The sequence below is a fragment of the Poecile atricapillus genome, chromosome 17 (genome assembly GCF_030490865.1).
Source record: "Poecile atricapillus isolate bPoeAtr1 chromosome 17, bPoeAtr1.hap1, whole genome shotgun sequence".
Lineage (NCBI taxonomy): Eukaryota > Metazoa > Chordata > Aves > Passeriformes > Paridae > Poecile > Poecile atricapillus.
This window is the reverse complement of record NC_081265.1, coordinates 6,152,159-6,173,713: the sequence shown is the minus strand read 5'-3', so window position 1 is coordinate 6,173,713 and position 21,555 is coordinate 6,152,159. Positions and strand designations below refer to the sequence as shown.

At 50.1% G+C, this 21,555-nt stretch overlaps 4 protein-coding genes across 5 annotated transcripts; 2 read left to right on the top strand and 2 right to left on the bottom strand.

The window, feature by feature from the left end:
* The first annotated feature begins 366 nt into the window (after nt 1-366).
* Nucleotides 367-6,413, top strand: LOC131585820 (uncharacterized). 2 transcript variants are annotated; one of them, XM_058852374.1, is made up of 6 exons: nt 367-628; nt 1,220-1,341; nt 3,265-3,363; nt 3,818-3,982; nt 4,205-4,299; nt 5,387-6,413. In XM_058852374.1, the coding sequence occupies exons 1-6, from the start codon at nt 541-543 to the stop codon at nt 5,412-5,414; spliced, it is 597 nt and encodes a 198-aa protein (XP_058708357.1). In that variant the 5' UTR covers nt 367-540; the 3' UTR covers nt 5,415-6,413. The 2 variants fall into 2 exon arrangements, with proteins under 2 accessions (XP_058708357.1, XP_058708355.1); XM_058852372.1 differs by lacking the exon at nt 4,205-4,299 and having other exon boundaries at nt 400-628.
* Nucleotides 6,414-6,922: 509 nt separating this feature from the next.
* On the bottom strand, nt 6,923-10,185 carry MRPL27 (mitochondrial ribosomal protein L27). The gene is made up of 4 exons (XM_058852375.1): nt 10,101-10,185; nt 8,545-8,667; nt 7,752-7,819; nt 6,923-7,326 (listed from the first exon to the last, which is right to left on the bottom strand). The coding sequence occupies exons 1-4, from the start codon at nt 10,120-10,122 to the stop codon at nt 7,120-7,122; spliced, it is 420 nt and encodes a 139-aa protein (XP_058708358.1). The 5' UTR covers nt 10,123-10,185; the 3' UTR covers nt 6,923-7,119.
* A 140-nt stretch (nt 10,186-10,325) lies between these two features.
* Nucleotides 10,326-16,297, top strand: EME1 (essential meiotic structure-specific endonuclease 1). The gene is made up of 8 exons (XM_058852367.1): nt 10,326-10,991; nt 11,075-11,202; nt 11,380-11,472; nt 11,875-11,996; nt 12,191-12,323; nt 12,835-12,950; nt 13,972-14,161; nt 14,499-16,297. The coding sequence occupies exons 1-8, from the start codon at nt 10,463-10,465 to the stop codon at nt 14,673-14,675; spliced, it is 1,488 nt and encodes a 495-aa protein (XP_058708350.1). The 5' UTR covers nt 10,326-10,462; the 3' UTR covers nt 14,676-16,297.
* Nucleotides 16,298-16,430: 133 nt separating this feature from the next.
* On the bottom strand, nt 16,431-20,880 carry LRRC59 (leucine rich repeat containing 59). The gene is made up of 7 exons (XM_058852371.1): nt 20,484-20,880; nt 20,081-20,140; nt 19,419-19,577; nt 19,009-19,113; nt 18,363-18,435; nt 17,761-17,934; nt 16,431-17,242 (listed from the first exon to the last, which is right to left on the bottom strand). Exons 1-7 carry the CDS (start codon nt 20,586-20,588, stop codon nt 16,998-17,000), a joined length of 921 nt encoding a protein of 306 aa, XP_058708354.1. The 5' UTR covers nt 20,589-20,880; the 3' UTR covers nt 16,431-16,997.
* Nucleotides 20,881-21,555: the final 675 nt, after the last annotated feature.

The following is a 21,555-nucleotide window of genomic DNA, read 5'->3' as shown; positions in this document are numbered from 1 at the left end:
GAGGCAGGGTCGCCTTCCTCAGATGGGTGATGTGTGACCCAAAATCAAGCTCGGGGTTTTCAAAGCCTGTGGCTGGAGAGTGAGAGCTGGGGAGTGACCCGGAGCTACCGGCTGAGTCGGGTTCACACCCTGGCAGCGGGTGCCCTGAAGGTACCCGGATACTTAGCGTTGACATGATACTTAATTAATATGTTAATCAGCTAATGAGCGAGCACCACCTCCTGCCTGCGGCGCCAGGAGCCTACCGCGGCACAGCCTAGCTTTCCCTCCGCAGGAGCGGGGCAGCGCCGGGGTTGTCCCGTGCCCGCTGCTGCCGGCAGTGGCTGCGGCTCGGCCGGGCCCGCGGGACTCCGGTAACCGCGGAACGAGGCCGGGGCAGTGGCGGATGAGCGGGGCTGGCTCTGACGCGTGCCCGAAGGGGGAGCCCCGGGAGCCCCGGGGCTGAGCCCGCCCGCTCTGGGCCCCGCCCCGGGCCCGGCCCGCCCCTCGCGGGCTGTGGGGCGCGGGCGGCGGGCAGGGGCTGGCGGTGGAGGGGTCGGGATGGCGCAGCCCGCGGAGGCCTCCGGCCACACAGCGACGGCCAGCGCCAGCATGGACAACAACGTCCTGGCCATCGTCATCGCCGCCAGTGAGTGGCGTGCGGGGGCTCCGGCGGTGCCGGGAGCGGAGCGGGGGCGGCCGCCGGGCGGGATCGGCCTCTGCCGGTGCCTCCCGGGCTGTGCCGATAAGGCGATACCTGGGGGCGGGCGGGGTAGCGGTCGCTGCAGCAGCCGGTCCCAGTCCGGCCCGGGGGATTGGGGCCGGAGCGGAGCGGGCTGGCGGTGCCGGTGGGCTCCGTGGATCCGCGGCTGGGCCGGCGGGGAGCCGCGGGCTCCCGGGAGACCGGAACACTGGCGAACCGGCGCCCTGCCGTGGTGCTGGGGGAGCCGAGAGGCCCGGGCGAGAGACGGTCGGTGCCGGTGCCGGTCCCCGCGGTTCCGTCCCTGCCGCCGCGGTCCGGAATGGGGTGAGCCCCTCCTGGCTCTGCAGGTTGTTCCCGGTCTCGCAGGGAGAGGTGTTGGGCACAAAGGAGCTTTACAGCTCTTGGGACGGGCAGCAGGTGGAATTGGCTTCTCGGGGGCTTCTCCGAGCGGCAGCCGCGGGGCGAGAGCGGGCGGGAGGAGGAGGCCCGCGGGCCCATCCAAACACCGGCTCTCTCGCCTCTCCCGTCTCTCCGCAGCGGTGTCCACCTCCGTCTTCATCGTAGCGATCCTCATCCTGCTGCTGCTCTTGTACCACCGGGATCCAATGTGCTGCCAGTTCCTCTGCTCCTGCCGCCTGTTCCAGACTCCAAGCCAGTATGTGAGTGTCCTCTGAGTCCTTCCTCTCTTCCCCCTGCCCACGAGTCCCCCTCTGTCCCCCGAGCTTCTGTTCCCTTGAGCTGGGTCTGTGGGGCTGCACTGCTGGGTTACCATCCCGCAGCCTGGCTGGGATTGCTGATGGACGTGGGTCCTCCAAGCAGAGCTGGGCTCTGCTGCCTCCTTGCTCCCACTCTGTCCAAGAGATCCATCCATCCTCCCACCCAGTCCTGCCTGGCTGTGCCATTGTGGTTGTATCTCCAAGGCCCAACACTAAAAGGCTTCCCTGCTCTCCACACAGCTCGGAGGGGAGGTTCTCCTCCCCCTGCACAGTCATGTGTGGGGTCGAGCTGTGCTTTATAGCAAGGGGCCCAGCAGGGAAGGGAGCTGGAAGCTGAAGGCAAAGGCAGACAAAGCCACCCGCATCCCTGACAACTGGCTGTCTTGTGCACTGCTCCTGGGGAAGGAGCAGTGAAACACAAAGCCCTTTCGCTCACATCTATAATTTCCTGGGGCTGGCTTTCAACTAGGGAAGCTGATGGAAAAACAACAGCGTGTGTAGCCAGCGTTGCTTTTGTGGCAGTGACTGCCTGGGGAAAGCTCAGCTCCCAGAGCTGCAAGGATGGGTCTTGAGGGGAGGGCTGCAGGTACCACTTTGCAGTCCCTGGGAGAAGAGTGGATGGATATTCAGCCTCACTAGCAAGGGGTGGAGAGACTACTAGATCTATGAAAAGCAAATCTAATAGTCCAGCACAGGCTGGGAAGTCCCCAGCAGAAATCACAGTGGAAATAGGCTGCACTGATGGTGCCCTTGTCTGAATGTCTCCACTCCTTTCCCTCTCTTCCCTCCTGTTGCCTGCCCATGGCACACGCTGGGAGCAGGCCCTGCTGCTGTGCTCCCCTGCCCTGTAGAGCTGCTCCCTGAGGCAGTGTGGGATGGTCCCTGAGCTCTGAGGGGGAAACTTCAAGCAGGCATCTTACCTTCAGCAAAGGCCTGTGTGGAAGGATGGATGCAAAGAATTAAATATGGAAAGGGAACATATATAGAATGTGTTTCCTTCAGAAAAAGAGAAGCAGTTGTAGTGTGTGAGGCAGCTTTTGGGCAGGAATAGTTGCACTGGTTTTGCTCATCTGGGTGCTGTGTTCCTGCAGCCAACAACTGGGTGCTGTGTTCCTGCAGCTTCTGCAGTTGTACTGTAGGGCCAAAACAAATGTTTCCTTGGTTGTTAAGAGCAAAAGTAAATCCTCATAGTCCTCCCTGTGCGTGCCTGGTTGCCCTGGGAGTCTCTGGGCTGGTTTCTGCTGTCAGATTTGGGGTTTTCTGAGTGCAAGGTACAGCCATGGCTCAAGTCTTGGCTCTGCCTTGAGGGGCTGTTCTCTGTGAACAGGATTTCTGCTCACTGTTACTCAACACCTTGACAGGGAATCCACTTTAACTGGAGCAAGACAGCTTGGGAACAGCACAGCTATTGCCCTGCAGATTTGCTTGCTGCATTATCCTGAAACCACAACCTCTGTAGATAAGAGCTTACAAATTCAGTAACCCTGAGCATGTGATAGAGCTCTTACCTACACCAGTGGAACAGTTGGGTTGTTTTTTGTTGTCCCCCGAAAAGAGATGGTTCTGCTGATTTTCAGTGAAACTCTGCCCTAGAGCTGAGACTGTCCCTCTGGCTGTGCTCTGCTGCAGCAGGCTCCAGCCCTTGGAGCAGACCCTGCGCTGCCAGGGAGAATGTCCCAGGTCTGTTGGTGTCATTGAACAGGCAGGGGCTGCTGCTAGCAGTGAGAGCTGCAGGAGCCACATGGGCAGAGGGAGAAGCTGTTCCTTTGCCAGGGTCCTGCTGTCCCATGAGAGCTGGTTGAGCTCTGCTGTCTCCTGGGAAGGATGTGAGGGATTTTGGCTTTGCTCATCTCCTCCTCGTTCCAGGACCGCCCCCCGCCCTACTTCAGCAGCAGCCAGCAGCTGGTGGGACCCCAGCGTGGAACCTCACGGCTGGAGAGCACTGCTGAGAACCCGGGCATGCAGGTGATGGCAGGGCCCCTCCTGGGAGCTGGGTGGGAATGATGGCAAAGGTACTCAAGAGCTTGGAAGAAGACTCTAGTTATGGCGTTGGTCTGGGGCAAAAGGTGCTGGGAAGCATCTTCTGGTGCTATCCTACAACTTTGGGAAGTGCTGCCAGCATGTAAAAACCCTGGGGGTGGGTATCATGTGGAGGGAAGGAATATTGCAGGGGACACCACAGTGCCTTGAGGTGTTTGGGCATGAAGTGCCAGTGGTAGATCCTGGGGGCTTGGGATCCTGCCTGGTCACGGCGTAATTGGCTCCTGGGAGGACGGATATCCTCTCTGGGTGTTCAGAGGAGCCTACAACTACCTACAGCTTTGAACCTTGTATTAACTCAAGGTTGCATCAAGACATGAAATTCTAGTGATGAGAGCCACCATCACACTGACCCTTTTCTGGGGATGGGCATTTCTAGGGAGACGAGCTCTTCTGTGTCGGACCTCCCAGCACGTACCAGCTCCCGTCCTGGGAGCAGCCCCGCCTGCCCAGCTACGAGAGCGTGAGGAAGAAAGATCGCCAGCGGGAAATCCATCAGATGATTGCTGACAGGTTTGGGCTGTGGGCAGAGCCATCCCAGGAGGTGAGCTCCCCTCCCTGCAGTGGGGGACTGGCAGAAGCCCATGGGAGTCACCACTGTGGTCCATATCTGTGTCTTGCTTCAGCAGTTGGTGGTAGCCGAGGACTCTGTGCTCTGTGATTGCCTTCCCCCGATAGCTTTTATCTCTGGGAAAGCACAGAGTGTATCAGGAGGCTCCTCTGGTGTACATCTGTGCTGGTTAATGATCCATCTCCCCTCCCCCAGTGCATTTGCAGAAATGCCTGTACCAGGAGGCAGGGCAAAGCCCCAAGGAGAAAGGGCAGGCTCTTCGGATCACCTGCTCCATACAAGTCTAGGCTGTGAGTGTTATTTTTGGATCTCTAAGGCTTTCATGGGTTCTTGCTTCCTTCTCCCTGCAGGACACTCATAGGGAGACTCCTTGAATTGTTTATGGCTTATTTATGAGCAGGAGGCTTTGCTTGTTAGGATGTTTAAGATCTGCTCTCCCACAGCTGAACAGGGAAAAGTGAGTGCATCCTCCCAAGTAGGTCCTGTGGCAGCATCCTGAGATGCTCCCATTTAGAGACCTCATTGTCTAAAGCAGAACAAAAACATTTGAAACCCTGAGTAAAGCATTAAAAGTTCCATTTACCTGGATTTTGAGCTCTTAGAGCTGTACCATAAAGCCTAGCATAGACAACCCTTGGCACTCAGTGTTTGGAGCTGTATCTAATGACATCTGCCTGAAAAGTACCAGCCTGATATAGCAGAACGTGTCCCTGCATATGCAGGGGTTGGAACTGGATGATCTTTAAGGTCCCTTGCAACCCAAACCATTCTGTGATTCTATGAAACCTGGGCAACAAGTGCACAGGAGAGTAAAACTGAAGACAAATAGTAGAGGAATGGCACTGGAAGCTGGAAGCTTGTTGTGGAATCTCTTCCACAACATCCTCACACCACTTCCTGTCACCTGTGTGGAGAAATCTAGCCCAGCTCTGCCAAAATAACCATGACAAGGCTTAGAGGTTCCTCTCTCTGTGCAGTGAGACTTGCTGCTGAGACCTGGGTACAACACCTGGTTTGTAGGTGCTTGTGTAAATCCCAGTAATTTTTCTTACAGTCAAGGGGAAGCAAACTTCAGCCCTCTCTCAACAAAAGTCAAGTTTGTTCTGGCCTTCTGCCAAGTCCTCGAAGGGGAACAGGGAAGAGCACAGAGTGTGAGGGGGGAGAATGTGTCTCTCAGCAGGTTTGTGCCACGTTCCAGACTGATGCTCTCACCTCCAGGTGTTCCCCAGCCTACAGGCAGCTGTGCCAGGGAACTGCAGGGGTTTAATTTCAGTCTGGTGGCAGCTGTGAGCCTTTTCATCTGCACTGTAAGAAGAGGTGGGATAATCTCCTGGTTATTTCTGATCCACTGTAATGCATTTCATCTTTCCTCAATAGATGCCACCTCCTTATGAGCATGCTCTGAGGCATCCTCCAGCTCTCTCAGGAACAGGAATAAGCTCAGAGACCTTGGACAGACATGGTGTTCCAGACCCTTTCAATGCCCCCCTCAGCCACCAAACTCAGCGAAACACTGTGGTGTAAGGCCTTGGCCTCAGTGTACTGCTGCTTCCTGTGCTGTCAGCAACAGAAGTGCCTGGGATACCATTTACCTCCACAGGGAATGGCCAAACCTTCACCCAGATCCACAACTGGCTGAGACACAGGCAAGCCCAACCCAGCCATCAGGAACATCCCTCTTGCAGCACAAGGACAACCACAGAGCCATTGCTGGGTACTGCACTGAGAAGAGGAACCAAGGACATCTGCTCACTCTTCTCTGGCAAACACCAAAGGCAAAGCTCCAGCTGCTGGAGCTGCACAGGGCAAAGCCAAGGGGAAGGTCTGCTACACCAGAGCTCCTCAGGAACAGCGTTTCATATCTCTGTGAGGCAGCACTTCTGCCTGTACAAAGGATCAGACCTCAGGCACTGGTGGTATGCTGCTTCACCTGTTTCTTAGGTTATTGAGTGTGTTTCATGGTATCTGGATTGGCTGCCAGGTGGAAATCCTCACCTGTGAGTGGCAGAAGGGATGTGCTCTGGAGCATCACTGGGTGCTCTGGCACCAACAACCTCTGGGACTGACAGCAGTTCTATACAGACCCCACACACAGATCTGGAGGGGCTCCATGGGTTATACCCAAATATGGACCACCAAGATGAACCATGGGACTGGATTTGCAGGCTGGGAAAGGACAGATGCATGGACTGAACAGCTGGAGGTCTACATGAAGACTGTGAAGTACAGGAGGACATGTGTGGCTGACCCAGTTCACTTGGTCTTCTGCAGAGCAGAATTATCTAAATAACGTCAACACCGGTGTCCTTACATTAATGATTTTGATAACCTGTTTTTTACTGCAGAGTCAATGTTTCAGATTGTTTACAAACCTGTAGATAAAATGAGATCAGTTTGGGCACAACACATTGAAGCTCCTTTATTTTGAGCAATACAAACTCAAAAATACCATGTAATGACTCAAAGATAAAAGGATGAGTATCCTGGATAATGCTTTATCATACACCTCCAGGTGCTGAATTTCAAATACCAGCCCAGATTTGGGCACCTTGCCAGGCCCCCTGAACTCAGTAATGAGTTAGAGTTAGGCTGGTGAACTTGCCTCACATGGCCAGTAAAAGGAACACTCAGATATTTAAGTTAATCATTGAAGTGAGTGAGGTAGAGGGAAAAATCCAGCTTCTAGGTACACAGCATTAGGTGCATGTGGAAGAGGATCTGTTCTGCAGTATTGTGAATTAAGGTACAAGCAGAACAGTAAAGACTAAAAATAAGCAAAAATAGAGGGAATTATTAGCAGTACAAGTACTGACACAAGAGTGATTGTAGAGGGAATTTATCCAGTGGCACAACAGAACAGGCTCTCCAGATATTAAATGACCACGGTAACACATTCCATGAGCAGCCAAGACCTTCAGCTGCCCCACAGCATTTATTAAAGACTCGTTAAAAAGCCAGCAGGTGATCTCAGTGCCTAAACACAGATCACAAGTGCTTCAGGAGCAAAACCAAGTTCTAAAGTGGTATCTTCAGAGCCACTCTTGTCTTCAGATGCCAGTATAGCTGTAGTGGTCTGTCCTTTTCCTCTGTGCCCACATGACACAGCAGGTTCACAGCATTGTGACGAGTTTGAAGTTTCCTACCTCTGTGGTAGGGACAACACTGATAAAAGTTTTATAAAGGACTGCTCCTTTGGGCAGCTGGCAGATCACATCCCTGCTCTGGCTGCTGCGGGGTGGGGGCACATAAACCTCTTTGGTGTATCTCACAATCCCGTCCTCCAGGGCATAGAGTGTCTTGTTACGGCCCATCCCCACCTGGGAGAGGATGAGAAGCATTAGAAAGGAGAGGCTGGACATCCACAACTAACACAGATCTGATCATTGGTCTGCCTTGTTTGATACTCTGCCTTCAACAGCATCTGTTGCTTTATTTTTTAAAATAAAATCATACAACTTGCTTCCAGCAACCAGTTTGCAATGGTGCTCAGTATGAGACATGAGACACCCATTCCACCCTGAAGCACAAGTGCCCAGTCAGGTCAGCCAAGTGTTCTGGGATTATCCACTACTTGCAGACCTTCCCCGAGTCCCATGAACACAGCTGAGGCTCTGAGCAGGCTCTGTGACTAACACCACAGATCACAGGGATGAGCACTAAGAATGAGACTGAAAGAGAGGAGGCAGTGAATGTGGGACTGTGGTGGGGGCACTGCTGAGAACCAAAGAGAGAAAGGCCTTACGTGAGCGCCGGGATGCCAGCGAATCAACCGCTGCGTAGCCAAAATGTTTCCTGCATGGACAAATGCACCTACAACAGAGTGACACAATCAGACTGCAAAGAAACAGCTCCCCAGAGCCCTGGCATAACACAAATGATTCCAGGACTTACAAATCCCTGCTTTCTGTAGGCATTTTCTAAGAAAAAATTACTTCAAATGCTAAAAACATCTGAACAAAAATGCTATTAGCAGGAAATAAAAGGGAAACTGATAGATCATGGCAAAGAGTCAAATCTGTGAAAAGATTGCTTCTAGGGTACAAGGCATTTTCTGGCTGCTGAAGGCATTTTATTGCATTTACATTGATATGTTTCCATCAGCAAAGCTAATAATTATTAAGCACTCAACTGCAAGAATCTGCACTTTGGCTTCTGCTAAGCCTTGTAATTCTCTCCTTTGTAAACACTGGAAATACTCAGTTTTTCCACACAGCGTGGGGGGAAAGTGCAGTGCAGTTATGAGGTGTCCCACAGTGCTCCCTCCTCCTGGGCCCTCTGGAAAGGCAAAGTTAGAACCAAAGTACGTTTTCTGTAGGCAATTTTGGCTGGCAGCCGGCAGGCTCATGGTGGGGGGAGCTGACTCACCCTGCCCTCCCACCAACAACCCTTGATCATGAGGTTTCACTGATCCTCCCCTTCTCTTTCTCCTGGAAAAGTGCCCTGCCCATCTCCTGAAAGACTCAACAACTGACACGTGTCAGGGGAGAGAAGCTGTGGAGAACCCAGTGAAATGCAAATAAGATACTCACACCTACCTTCGACTTTTTTGAACCCATAGCGTTTCCCCGGGCTGCGGCCACCTAGGTTTTTCGAGCTGCCCCCACTTTTCTTAGAAGCCCATCTGACAGCAACCAGGCTTGTATGGCAAGTGGTTAGAACTAGGTTAGGAGAAAGAACAACATCATCAGCTGGAAAAACTATCACACATAATTCCTTCTGTCAGTAAAGGATATCAATTAAGGCAGGCTTTAAAATTAAAGGCAAATGAAAGCCCTGGGAGAAACAAAAGACACTTCCAAGATAAATTAGACCAAAATGGCCTAAGTTCCTTGAAGAAAGGCCACATCTCAAGTGCTGCTGTTGCCCAGGTAAGAATAAAACTCTCAGCAACAATGTTAAATGATGTGCACAAATTCCTGTTTCATTCTTGTAAAATGCAGCACAGATGTCACTGGTTGCTGTAGATTGCTCTTACAGTGCTTTGAGAAAAGATGAGTTGTGATTTGTTTCAGTTTCCTCTTTGACCAAATGGCATTTACTTACACCCTGAAATCTTATATATGAGCAGACTCCAATTCTGGAAAATATATAAACATGTATGACTAGCCAGAAACAGTCTAAAGAGTATTCAGAAGGAGCATGAAGGTTGGACTTGCTAGTATTGAAGGTCTTTTCCAACCTTAGTGGTTCTGTAATTCTATGATTAAATGCTCTAAGAAGGAATACAGAGCCCCTGTGTGGCAAAAAGGGAACAAACTGTCTGGAGCACAGTTTTTTCATTAATCTTCCCAGTTTAAGGGAAGTGTTTAAGGCCAGGTTGAACAGGGCATGGAGCAAGCTGGTCTAGTGAAAGGTGTCTCTGCCCATGGCAGGGAGTAGGAGCTGGATGATCTTTAAGTTCCTTCTCAACCCAAGTCATCATTATCTTAAAAATCTCTTCAGTACCACCTTTTGGGCACTTAGGAGACAAACACAATTTTTCTGAATCCCTCTATTTAGCCTGTTAAGCAGCAGGTTAGTGCAGAACAGTGGTTATCTTGTTTCCTTAACCTGAGCAAAACCATTAGTTTAACTCAATCGATCTTCATGGATACTCAGTGAGCTGGAAACGTGTCCCATCACTGGATGTGTTCAATGCCAGGTTGGATGGGGCTTACTGCAGCCTGCTCTACTGGAAGGCGTCCCTGCCCATGGCAGGAATTGGAAGAAGATGATCTTTAAGGTTCCTTGCAACCCAAATCTGTCCATAATTCTATGAAATACTGTTGAGGAAAGGGTACAAAACCCTATTACTTTCAGGAGATGACCCATTAAGTAAATTAAAGCCTCTGAGAACTTGACAATGTACATGAAATTAGACAAAGACGAACTATAGTTACAGTTTCACATACACAAACCCACTCATCGTCAGAGCTCCGCCTCAGCTCCAGGCAAAGGCGAAAGCCTCGGCTTCTCGCTACCGGCGGTGACATCCTACCGGGGGTACGACATCCCTGGGGCACCTTCTCCCGAGCTCATCCCTCCCGCTCCACGGCCAAACCCCGCTCCCCACCCCTCAGAGGGTAACGAGCTGACACAGGCCCTCACTCACAGAGCCGTCCCAGCACCGCCATCTTGATGGCGCCGCTTCCTCTTCCCGCTGGGACGGCGATGCGCACGCGCACGCGCGGGTGCTGATTGGGCCGAGAAGGTGCCGTCGCGAGCGTTCGGACCAATCACCGCCCACTGCACGCGCCTTCGGGCCAACCAGCGGCCGGCGCGGGCTTTCCCCTCAGGCGCGCGCCGGTGCCCCTGAGGAGACTGGGGATGGCGGAGAGCGAGTCGGGATCTGAGAGTAGCGAGGAGGAGAAGCTGCCCTCCTTGGCTTCCCTGCTGCAGCCGTCCTCATGGCTCGGGCAGCCGAGTCGCCCGCGGCCGCCGTCTCCTAATCCTGAAGCGGCAGAGGTTGCCGAGATGGTGAGCAGCGGGAGCGAAGAGATGGGTGAGGAGGTGATGGAAGTCGTCCCTTTGCATGAGACGGTCAAGATAAGGGTGGGAGCGGAGCCTGAGCCTTTCAGCCTGAGCGCTGGGGATACAGGAGAGGCATCTGGGCTTTGTGCTAGTGGTGACCTGATGGCTTCTGGGAGCGAAGGCCTGCGGGAAGACCTGGCGCCGTCTGGAGAATTGGCTTGTGCCACTGAGAATGGTGCACGCAGCGCTGAGAGATCCTCCTTGTGCTCTTTGCCAGTCGACTCAGACAGGCCTAGTAGCCCCCCGGTATGCAGAGAAAGGCCAGAAACATCGCTCCCTCTCAAGAAGCGACAATATAGTCAGAAGGAAAGGGAGGCAATCTGCCAGAATGTGTGGCAGAGAAAGAAGGAGCAAGAAGAAAAGAGGAGGGAGCAGGAGGAGGAAAAAGAGAGGAAGAGAGCCGTTGCCAAGATGCTGAAAGCTCAGCGGCCAGGAGAGTGCCAGAAATACATAACAGTGGTGCTAGATCCAGGTAGTTGACCTCACAGCCTGCACCTGCCTTGTATTGACTGTTGTCTCCTCTCTCTGGAGGCCTGACCCGTGCATCGATTTCAGTCATCTTACAGGTAGAAGGTGGCGAGCAGATCCTTAGTGCTTTGCAGGCTGCCAATTATTCCTGTGTGTTTGAGAACCACGCTGTTCCCTGCAGCATCACCTGGAGGAGAAAGACAGTGTCATCACAGGTATGCGAACAAAATTTTGATAATCTTGCCCTTTTCTTCATGTGTTACTTGCAGTCGTTAGTAATTGTATTTAGCAACCCAAGTAAACACCCTCTAATCTCCCTGCTCAGAGCTCTGAGTGGGAATCTGAGTGAATTCTAAACAGACTGTGGCCTCTTTGTTTTCATATCTGAACAGATGGGAGGAGGAGATGAATGGATAGAAGAACCAAATGTCCTGGTTCTGCTTGGCTTGGAGGAGTTTTTGTCCATGGCTCACAGCTACAAGCAAGTGAGAATGCTTATGACTTTTGTGCTCCTGAATGTGCCTTGATGCAAAACCAATGTTTTGTCATCTCTCTTAGTAGCAGAAAGGTTTTGGTGTGGGAGGACTGCAGTGTTTCATTAAAATAGAAATATGGGTTTAGGAGCCATTAATGGGTTGTATAATGTAAAGTTCTGACAAACTTTCTTCGTTAGTTAAAACTTTTTCACACATTGTTATGTCAAGTGGGTTTATTTTTTTCTTTCTTTCTGCTCTAACTTTACATGGGATCAAATATTGCCTGCTTGCCCTGAAGAGCAAGGATGAACAGATTTATCTGCAGACCTACAGCCAGGGCCATAATTTGCTGTGCTTCTCTTTGTACCTCAAAATGGTTTAACACCTTATTTTTCCCATTCATCTTTGTAGAACGCTGATGGCTGTGCAGAAAGGCAAAAGGAGACCCTGCAGAGCTGTGTAGCTCATATGATGGAGAAAATGCCTGGGAGAATTCTGGCTCTGGCAGTAGTTGGAGTAGAAAATTATTTCAGGTCAGACTTCTTCCCTCTGAATGTTTCTGTGTTTTCTCTGGCCTTTAAAAATGCCATAGGTGTTTATGTTAATTCCTTCTAGCAAATACTGGAGTATAAGAGGTATTCCCAGAACTGCTCCACCACTTTTTATACAGAAACAGAAGCAAAGGTCCATCCAGACTGTCACCACAGTCTTACTTTACTCTTTTTAGGTCTCTCCAAGTTCAGCCAAAACAAAGGCTGCGACAGACAGCAGCGAGTGGGAATCAAGAGAAACGGGGAGAAAGGAGAAAAAAGGAGGTTAAGGATTCTGGCCTGGACTTATCCAGAATGGATGTGAAAGAAGTGAGTGATTTAAAATAGACGTGTAACCATCATCTGTTGTCTCCCAGTATTTGAACACTTGACCCAGTCACACAATTTTGTGGATGGGAGTACATGGTTTCATTATTCATTAATCCATCAGTCTGTGGACAGAGCTCTTTGGGTTCAACTCCCCACTGCTCAGTCATGTACCTGCTCCCACACAGACTGAAGTGTCTCATTCATCCGGATGTTGATGTCAGTCTCAGCACCTCTTGCCCTTCATGGCCCATTGGCAAAGCCCACTGGTGATGGCCTGCTCATAACAAGAGCCACAGAGGAGCTGAGGCAGCTCAAAGGTGATATTAACTGTCAGGAGACAGACTGCCCCTAAATACTTCAGTGTCTTAAGTTAACTGCTCCCAAAATAGAGAGAGTGTGAAGGTTCTTGTCCTACAGCAGGACATTTGTGACCCATTTCTGCTTCAGACACAAAGCGAATTTGATGCAACAAGATTGATTGTGCCATTTGTTGTTCCCAATGGTGATACAGGCCCTGGTGGATCTGCAGCTGAGCACTCAAGTCCAAGTCAGCTTTTTTGAGAGCAGTGAGGAACTTGGGGAATATGCCACTATGTTCACAAAAGCTGTGGCTGAGGCACCGTACAAGTGAGTAAGCAAAGAGGAGGTTTGGTCCTACCCTTGGAGAGGCTGCACTTTAAGCTACTGGGAGGGAATGGCAGGTAAAACAAGGGCATAACGGTTCTTAAAGGCACTGGTGACAGAGCAGCTGCTATTGCAGCTCCTTCAACACAGGACTTGTTCTTGAAATTGATGTCCTGCCCACAGAGGGGTCAGGACAGAGCCAGGTTTCATAGTCACAGGCTAGTTTGGGTTGGAAGGGACCTTAAAGATGATCTAATCCAACTCCCTGCCATGGGCAGGGACACCTTCCACTAGACCAGGTTGCTTAGTGCTCCATCCAGCCTGGCACTGAACACTTCCAGGAACGGGGTATCCGCAGCTTCTTTGGACAATTCATTCCGGTGGCTCACAACCTTCAGGTTTCACACTGGAGCCTTAACATCAAGTACAGCTCGTGTTTTAGTCAGATTTTTGGAGAGGGAAGGGAATGCAAGTAAGGTTGCCTCTTAGAGTGCCAGCTTTTCTTTTTCAGTGTGTAGCTAAGAGACATGCCTGAGAATGAACCATTTGTCTCTTTCCATTGATAAGGGAGGACGGCAGCTTGTTGCACAGTGATCGCTAAGAGAGCCATCTTGTGCAGTCTCATGCAATGCTGGCATTCCTATCACAGCAGCTGCTGGATTTTCATGTCAGCCATGACAAGAGCTGAGATGTCATTAAAAATGACATCTAAAAGTGATTTATTATGGCTCACAGCCAGAAGGTGAATTCTTGTTTACCACTTTGTCTGCAAGTTGGCTTGTGCCAGGATTGCTGTTGAATACAGGATTGTTTCTTTTTCAATAGCAATCTGGGTCTTAAAGAGATTGGTAATGTATGTAAAGGAAACAGAGTCAAATTGTTCATGTTTCCTTTGATGCCAGTTGTGTCTCTGACAGCTCAAGTGAGGGACAGCGCTCTGGCTCTGTGACAACAGATGGCAGGGACAGGATTTTCTTCACAGCCGCATTGTCTCCTTTGCTTCCTCATTCCTTGTTCTCCTTAGGCGAGAGCGAGAGAACACAGGGTTCTCTTTCTACTTGGAGAAGGGCTGCTGCGGAGGGGTGAAGGTGGATTCTTCTGGAAAGGGTCTCTTGAAAGTTTGGAAGAGGCAGATACAGCAATTTAACCGTGTCAGCTCTGAGATGGCTGAGGCTATTGTGTCTGCCTACCCTTCTCCTCAGCTCTTGATCCAGGTGAGGATGCCTCAGGGATACCCAGCACTGTGTGCAGGCAGCCAGCTCATGCAGGGGGTGAAAGAAGTAATTTAATCAGTATTAAATTAGACACAGTGATTCTGTATGAGCAGTTCAGTAAGTTAACAAAGGAACTGAATCCTTGGCAGCCACTGTTCTGGCTTCCCACTGAGGGAGCAGCACTGGCTCTACTCTCCTAGCTCACAGATGTGGCTTGGGCAGAGACCAAGTGAAAAATGAGTGGACATTGTGGAAGGACAGAGCAGGTGCATAGCTTTGGTTTTTGAGGGATGGATGCAAGTGGGTGATCCCATTGTTCCTTTTGTGTTGCTTTTAGGCCTATGAGAGATGCTCCTCGGACCAGGAGCGGGAGAACATGCTGGCCAATATCCCTGTGCACCGTGGGGAGGGTGTGACAGCCACTTCCCGGCACATTGGGCCAGAACTGTCCCGACGCATCTATCTGCAGATGACTTCCCACGATCCTGACCTCTGTCTGGATTTTACTGGGTAGCACAGGAAAAAAGGGTTTTACTGTTTGTCAGGTTAAGTGTTCAGTTTTGGATTTCACTGGGTAGCTCCAGGGAATATGGGTTTTACCGTTTGTCTGGTCAAGTTTTCAGTTTTCTTCTGTGAAGAAGTGCTTAGATAACACTCATTGATCCTTGTTTAAAGACTTGAAGCACATTTAGACTTTATTGTAGCAGGAAGAAAGTTGGATAAAGTTGCTGAATAGCAGGAGTTTACACAAGAAAGATGGTGAACATCTTCCCTAAGCACATGAGTTGCACACAGCTTATAGTACTGATGTTGTTTTATTTGTCTTTCTATAAAATAAATAATTTTGAAGAATAACCTCTGCTTCTTAAGATGGTGTCTTGAACATAGACAGGTGCATACCTGCATACAACAGGTGCTCTGTTGAAAGGAATACTTCCTGTTCTCCTGAACTGCAAGGACTTACCTTCTTCTCCTTTGGGACAAATCCTGATACTAGAGCAACATGGTGCTTCCCTCCCAGCACCTGCTTGAGTGAGATGAAAGAACTTTACCTCACAAAACAGCCTCTCATTGTTCTGCTGCAGCAGATGGGAGTGAGTAAGACTAATTTTCAGATATAAGTTTAGAGTGCCCTGATTCAGTCTCCAGACAGCTTAATTTAGAGAGGGTCTTGAAATCTGATTATATGTGCTGGAATTACGAGGTCTAAACAGTTGGCAGAAAAAGCTTCCTTTTAATTAGATTGGGGACCAGAGTCCATGCAGCCATTGAGGGTTTTTGTAACAGCACTGCTGAGATGAGTGCTCAAGAGAATTAAACTGCATCCCATGTGTAGAATTTAACTATTTGGAACCCTGCTGCTTCCAGTGGAAAAATCCCTACCTGTCCTGCTCATTCCAGGAATCCAGCAGGAGCCCTGGCCTGGCCAGAAGTGCTGTTGACCTGAATCTATAAACTATAAGCCTGGTGCTCGCCAACCTATGCAACATTCATCTGGATTTTGGCAGGAAGAGCTGCATGGGGGAAACATTGCTTTAGATGCTGGGTCATTTTCCTGAACGTTCCTAGATAGGCAGTAAGGATCTTTTAAAGAATGGGATGAGTTAGACATTGAAAGCAAAGCTTAAAGGTGTTTGAAGGAAGCTTTGAAAACATGCACCCTCCTAAGGCAGAGGTAGCCTGCCCTTCCTTTTATCTGATACTTGTGCTGCTTCTCTCTCCTGTGTGATATTCAGGGAACCACAATCTTATCATCAGGTTATAGAAAAATGGAAGTTTCCTGCTGTGATCGTTTCCCCACAGCACTGCTCCTGGCAGCAGTAATCCACGTATGAGAAGAGCGAGCGATTCTGGAGCCCAGTGTAGGATGTCTCAGTGGAGTCTGTAGCACAGATATTCTCTGAAACTTCATTTCAGTACTCACAAAGCCCTTAAGGATATGAAAAACTTCTGCTTGATGGTGTTTTTTTTTTTTTAAGGAAGTTTTAAAATTAATTATTTTAAGTAATTTTAAAGGAAATTCTAAATAATTCACAGACCACTGCAGAGGTGAGTTTTCCTCTTGAGGTGCAAACCACCCAACCTCCCAGCCTTCCCCCAGCCCCAAGGCTTCCCCTTTCCTGCCTGCAGTGCTCCCATAGTGCCACCCAGTACTGCTGCAGCAGGCAGGAATTATTCCCATGTACTTGGAAATAATTTGTGGCTGTTCTTAAAAGACCTAATTAAAATTAAAACCATGTTAACAACATAAACATCCATTTCAGACAAATTGCTGTGAAAACTGTTGTATTGAAAAATTTCAGCTCCTTTCAATAGCACATCAGCCTCTTTGCTACATCATAGGGATGCACAGCCATCCTACATGCCTGTAATTGGTCCTGGAGTGGGGCCTTAAGAGTATTATTCCCATACAGCCATACCACCAATTTTAGCACAAACAGAAATGACAGCAAGGAATGGATATGTACTAAAAACCTTCCACCTCCAGCTCAGAGCTACAGCTGTATCACCCAGGTGACGTGAGGGCTGCTTGTTCCCATTCCTATAGTCTGTCAGCTTCCTGACAGCTTGTACCTCACAATCCTGGTGGACAGTACTTCGAGGCAAGGAGTGGTAACAAGTTTAGGTTAACGTGCACAAATAATGAGAGTTACAGGCTGACTGAGAGACATGCACAACAAAGATGGTTTGAACAACAGCTCTGCTCTGTGGAGTGGACCAGCAAACCAATGCTGACTGGTTCAAAGCAGTTTCATCAGAACACAATTCCATAGGAATTCTGGCTGCGTAGATGGTGGAAGGAGATGCTGATGAAGCAAGTGCCCATCCAAGACAATCAGTGCTGCGAGTTGTGCTGTAGCATGTTCTGCAGGGTTTTGTGGTTCTGCAGAGCAGCCACCACGTCCTCGTAGAGGGTGTTCACACTGACGCACAGAGGTTGATGCTGCAGCTCCGTCAGCTTGCAGGCAGCCAGAGTACAGAGGATGCAGAACAGCACAAAGAGCAGGACTCTCAGCACTGACCGCGACCACGAGGGTTTGTGCCGGGGGGGCTGAGGGGGACGGGAGCTGGAGGCTGGCTCTGCAGTGAGAACATGAACAGGACAGAATGTGAGGAATTAATCAACTGTAACAGGCTATGCTCACAAAAAAACTGTTCAGGTAAGATACTTAATCCTCTGCTGCAGTTGGCTTTTGTTGTGAATTTTCATCACTTAGCTCTGATAAATAAGTAGATGTGCAGACTTTAACTGCTTAGGGTGAAAAGTTTCATGGGCAGCAGTGAAGAGGGTGTAAAGCACCTCTGTATTGCACAAGATCTGATTATACAAATGTAGTTCAGTAGACTTAAGAAAAAATTACTGAAAGGAAGTTGTCATTAGGAACAGCTGGAGAACTTCCTGACTTGTAGCTTCACAGTTCATGGGAACACAGGCAAAGGGGAAAAGGGCACAGCAGCAGAATTTATCAGAACTCCTAGAAGTTCCCCCCTACCCTCTCCCATGGTCTCCCTGGGATACATGAAAGCAATTCTGGCAGCATCACAATCTGATGACAATGAAACCTGACACAATCCCACCCAAAATGGACACTACTTACTTCGGGTGTGCACCGTTTCCTTTTTAGTTTTCTTTTCCATCTCCTGTTTTGCGGCTTTCTGAGCATCATACTCTCGCCTTCTGCGCTCCTTTTCCTCTGCCTTCTCTCGCTTCCGCAGTTCTCTCTCCTGAGCCTCCTTTGCTCGCTGTTCTGCTTCACGCTTCTTCTCCATTTCTGGAGGATAACAGCAAGTATTTCCCTTTTATGTAAAGGGTTGTCACTGCCATTTTTCTTATTACCTTATTGTCCCAACTGGAATGAGGAAACCAATTAAACAACTATCCTCTATTTTACCATTTTATTTAGTATTACATACCTTACATTTTGCTGTGCTTTTCTTTCATGTTTTTATAGGTAACCTGTAGCACATGCCATCTAGAGATTTAACTATTTCTCAGGCCAAGAAATCACATATTTACCCCCCACCACTATCTCTCTCCCTCCAGCCCTCTTACCCTATTACTCCTGAGTACTTTGGGTATGGGTGGCTACAAGTATGTGCTAGATAGCAATTTGTTAGATGGTGATCAGAATGTTTGGGTATGTTAGAGAGACCAAGAGCAGTCCTCAGCAGACAGCACATGGGGGCTCATTGTGCTTACCTCTCTCTGCCTGGAGTTTCCGCTGCCGCTGTCGATCTTGCTCAGACTGGATTGCTTTCATGTGCTGCAGTACCTTAAAGGGCCAAGGAAACAACCTGAGGGCTATGCAGAAACCTTGTGGCACAGTCAGTTCAGAACAGAACTGAGTGTGGGCTGAGGACAGGCAGCTGGAGCTGACCCCAAACCCTCACCTACCCCTACAGCTATGGCTCTGAAAAGAACTCACAACTCTAAGTCCCTGTTGTTAAAAAACAGATCTTCCCATTAAAAATAAACATGGAAAACTGGTGCTCTGTGATACAGAGCATCACAGAACATTTCTATTTGTTTGCCAGAACTTCTTCAGAGGCTTTTTGTACTATCACTACAGGCATAGATTATTATGTCTGATTATGCCTCTACTTTCTTGGCAACCAGCATTTAATCCCCTCTTAACTCCACTAATGGAGAAGCATCCTCCTGAGCCAGGTGTTTGCTCTCCACAGGCACAGCAGCAGTGGAGTCAGTGCAGTGGATCTGCCCCTCACTCCCTGAAGAAACCTCAGGCTCCTGCAGCAGCTGCCCAGCTTGCTAAGCAAGCAGAGGAATAATCAATGGAGAAGCCATGAAAGGAAAAACAAAAATAGAATTAAAGCAGGCTCCTTACCTTGACAGCAGCCTGCTTACACTGCTTCTCATCCAGACAATCTCCTGCCACTTTAGCCAGGACAGGATCCAGGGGATTGTCCTTCAGATCCAGCCACTTCAGGTTCTGCGAAAAGGCACAGCAAAGGGGAGGCTGTAAGAGCACAGCAGTCTTGGAATTATTTAAGTGATCCAAAGCAGAAGCAAAGAACTGCTTAGTTTTCACATGAATTAAACAGGTACAGAAGATGAGCAGAGATGTTTTCAATAGATTGAGAGGATTTTCACTGAGCTGCGGTGCAGAGCCAGCTGAATTTTGGAATGGGCAGTCAGCAGGATGGATGTTTTACCAGAGAAATCAACTTGAGCAGAATCACAAGACCCTGGGCTGCATCCCAAAGCTTTACATAACTGCCCAGCAAACAGTTTTACCTTGAGCTGTGCAAAGCTGACTGGCAGGGTGACCAAGCGGTTGTTCAGAAGATCCAGGTGCTGCAGATTGACCAGGCGGCCAAAATCCAAAGGCAGCTGTTGCAACCGATTTTTACTCAAATCCAGTTTCACCAGGTGCATCAAACTGCAGAAGTCTGACTAAAACCCAAACAAAGAAAATCCAGAGGAAGCTGGTCAGCACCCTTATGGAAGAACCTCAGCCAGAAGTACATGGAGACAGCCTGTACCTCACATCAGGCACAAATCCTTGACTTACTACGGAACTGCGACGGAGGAAAATTGCTCTCCTCCTTTGCCTTGGAAGATGGAGGTGAGACAGATAAGACAGAGAAGGTTATGGATGACAACACTATGGGAACAAACCGAGTCTCCACTGCTGATGAAACTCCTCTGTGTTCACCTGGGGATGCTTTGGAAGGAATGTACTGCAACCTTCACACAGTTCAACCCTGTATTCTCTCCTGCCTCAGCCAAATCCGCTGCCAGCAATGACCTGTCACTGACAACGGAGTCATTCAGCCACCCCAGGGCAGGGAAAGTGCCAGTTCCACAGTGAGCCTCTACTGAAGCACCAGCTATCTTTCCAAGCATTTCCCAGCAAATTCATCCCCACGGACTCATCCCACTCTCTAGCACCTTACCGGCAAGGAAATGAGGTTGTTACAGGACAAATCCAAGATAGTAGCTTTCGGAAGAGCGGCCTGAAAGACAAATACGGCACTGAATGAACACAGAGGTTCACCCGAGCCCCTCTGACACCTGTTAGTTCTGCTTCGGCCTCTGCGGTTTCTCCCGCGTCAGTCTGTCCATCCCCCGCGGCTGCTCCGCGGTCACGTCACCTCCGGATCCATCTCTGGGTCCAAAAAGGTTCTTATCCCGGGACAGCAGTGAGCAGCACTGCCGGGCCCGCGGGACACAGAACCTCACTGCTGTAAATACCTGCAGGCCAGGCCACAAGCCCCCAGCACATCCGGCTCCCCTACGCTGCCCCTTCCCCGGAACCGATCCCCACCCCCGCCGGGGGACCTGCGGCCGGAGACTCACCAGCTCCCGCACCGGCACCTCGTTCAGGTCGCAGAGGCTCAGGTCCAGCTCGTTCCCGTCCAGCTTGTCCTTCAGGCTGAGCCCCTTCCCGCTGCCCCGCGACATGGCTCCGTCGGCGGCCGCCCACCGGGGATGCGGCTCGGCACAGGGATGCGGCTCGGTTCTGTTCGGAGCGGCTCGGTTCTGTTCGGAGCGGCTCGGTTCTGTTCCGAGCGGCTCGGTACAGGGAGGCGGCTCGGTTCTGTTCGGAGCGGCTCGGTACAGGGAGGCGGCTCGGTTCTGTTCCGAGCGGCCCAGCCCGTCCCGTCCGGTCCCGTCCCGGCGCGCTGCGGCCCGCACCGCCACCCACTTCCGCGGCCACGTCCGCGCGGGCCCCGCCAGCCGCCGGCCCGGGGCCGAGCGCGCCCGCTGCCGGCCCGGAGCGGGGCCGCACCGCCCGCACCGCCACCGGCACCGCAAAAAAACTACAAACTGTCTTCAGAAAAAATGTTATCTGATGATTGATCTCTGCGTACTTTCAAACATAAGCAACAAGAAAGGAGATTTAATCCCCGAAGCAGAGAGCAGCCAATAAGCTCTAAGCGCTGTTTTAGATAAATTACTTGTTGGTAGAATTGTCTTGTTAAGGTTTAAGGCTTCATCCAATGATCTCAGACTTAGTGGGAGGTTAGCAAAGCTTGGGAAGAAGGATGTACTGATAGTGGGTACAAGGAATGCAGGACCTGTGGGCTGCAAGGACATTAGGCAGAATCTCCAAGATAAGGAAGAAACTAATAAAGCTTACTCAGCAATTGGGTTGAATCAGCTTCAAGCAGGTGAAAGGTAACTCCGTCAGGGGCAGATTGTGACCACCTACTCGTGGCCACAGACCCAAGAAACCCACCAAGCCAAAGGGAGAGAAAAACCAAGCCTATGGACTAATTAGCATAAGAAGCGAAAGAATCATTAACCAATGGAAGATAGAATACTACTTAATATGAGAACTAGGTAACTTGTAGCCAATGGACATTAATGCCTTTGTTTGCTAAAATATGTAAATAGTCAAAAGTTTTGACAGTCGTCACACTGGCTT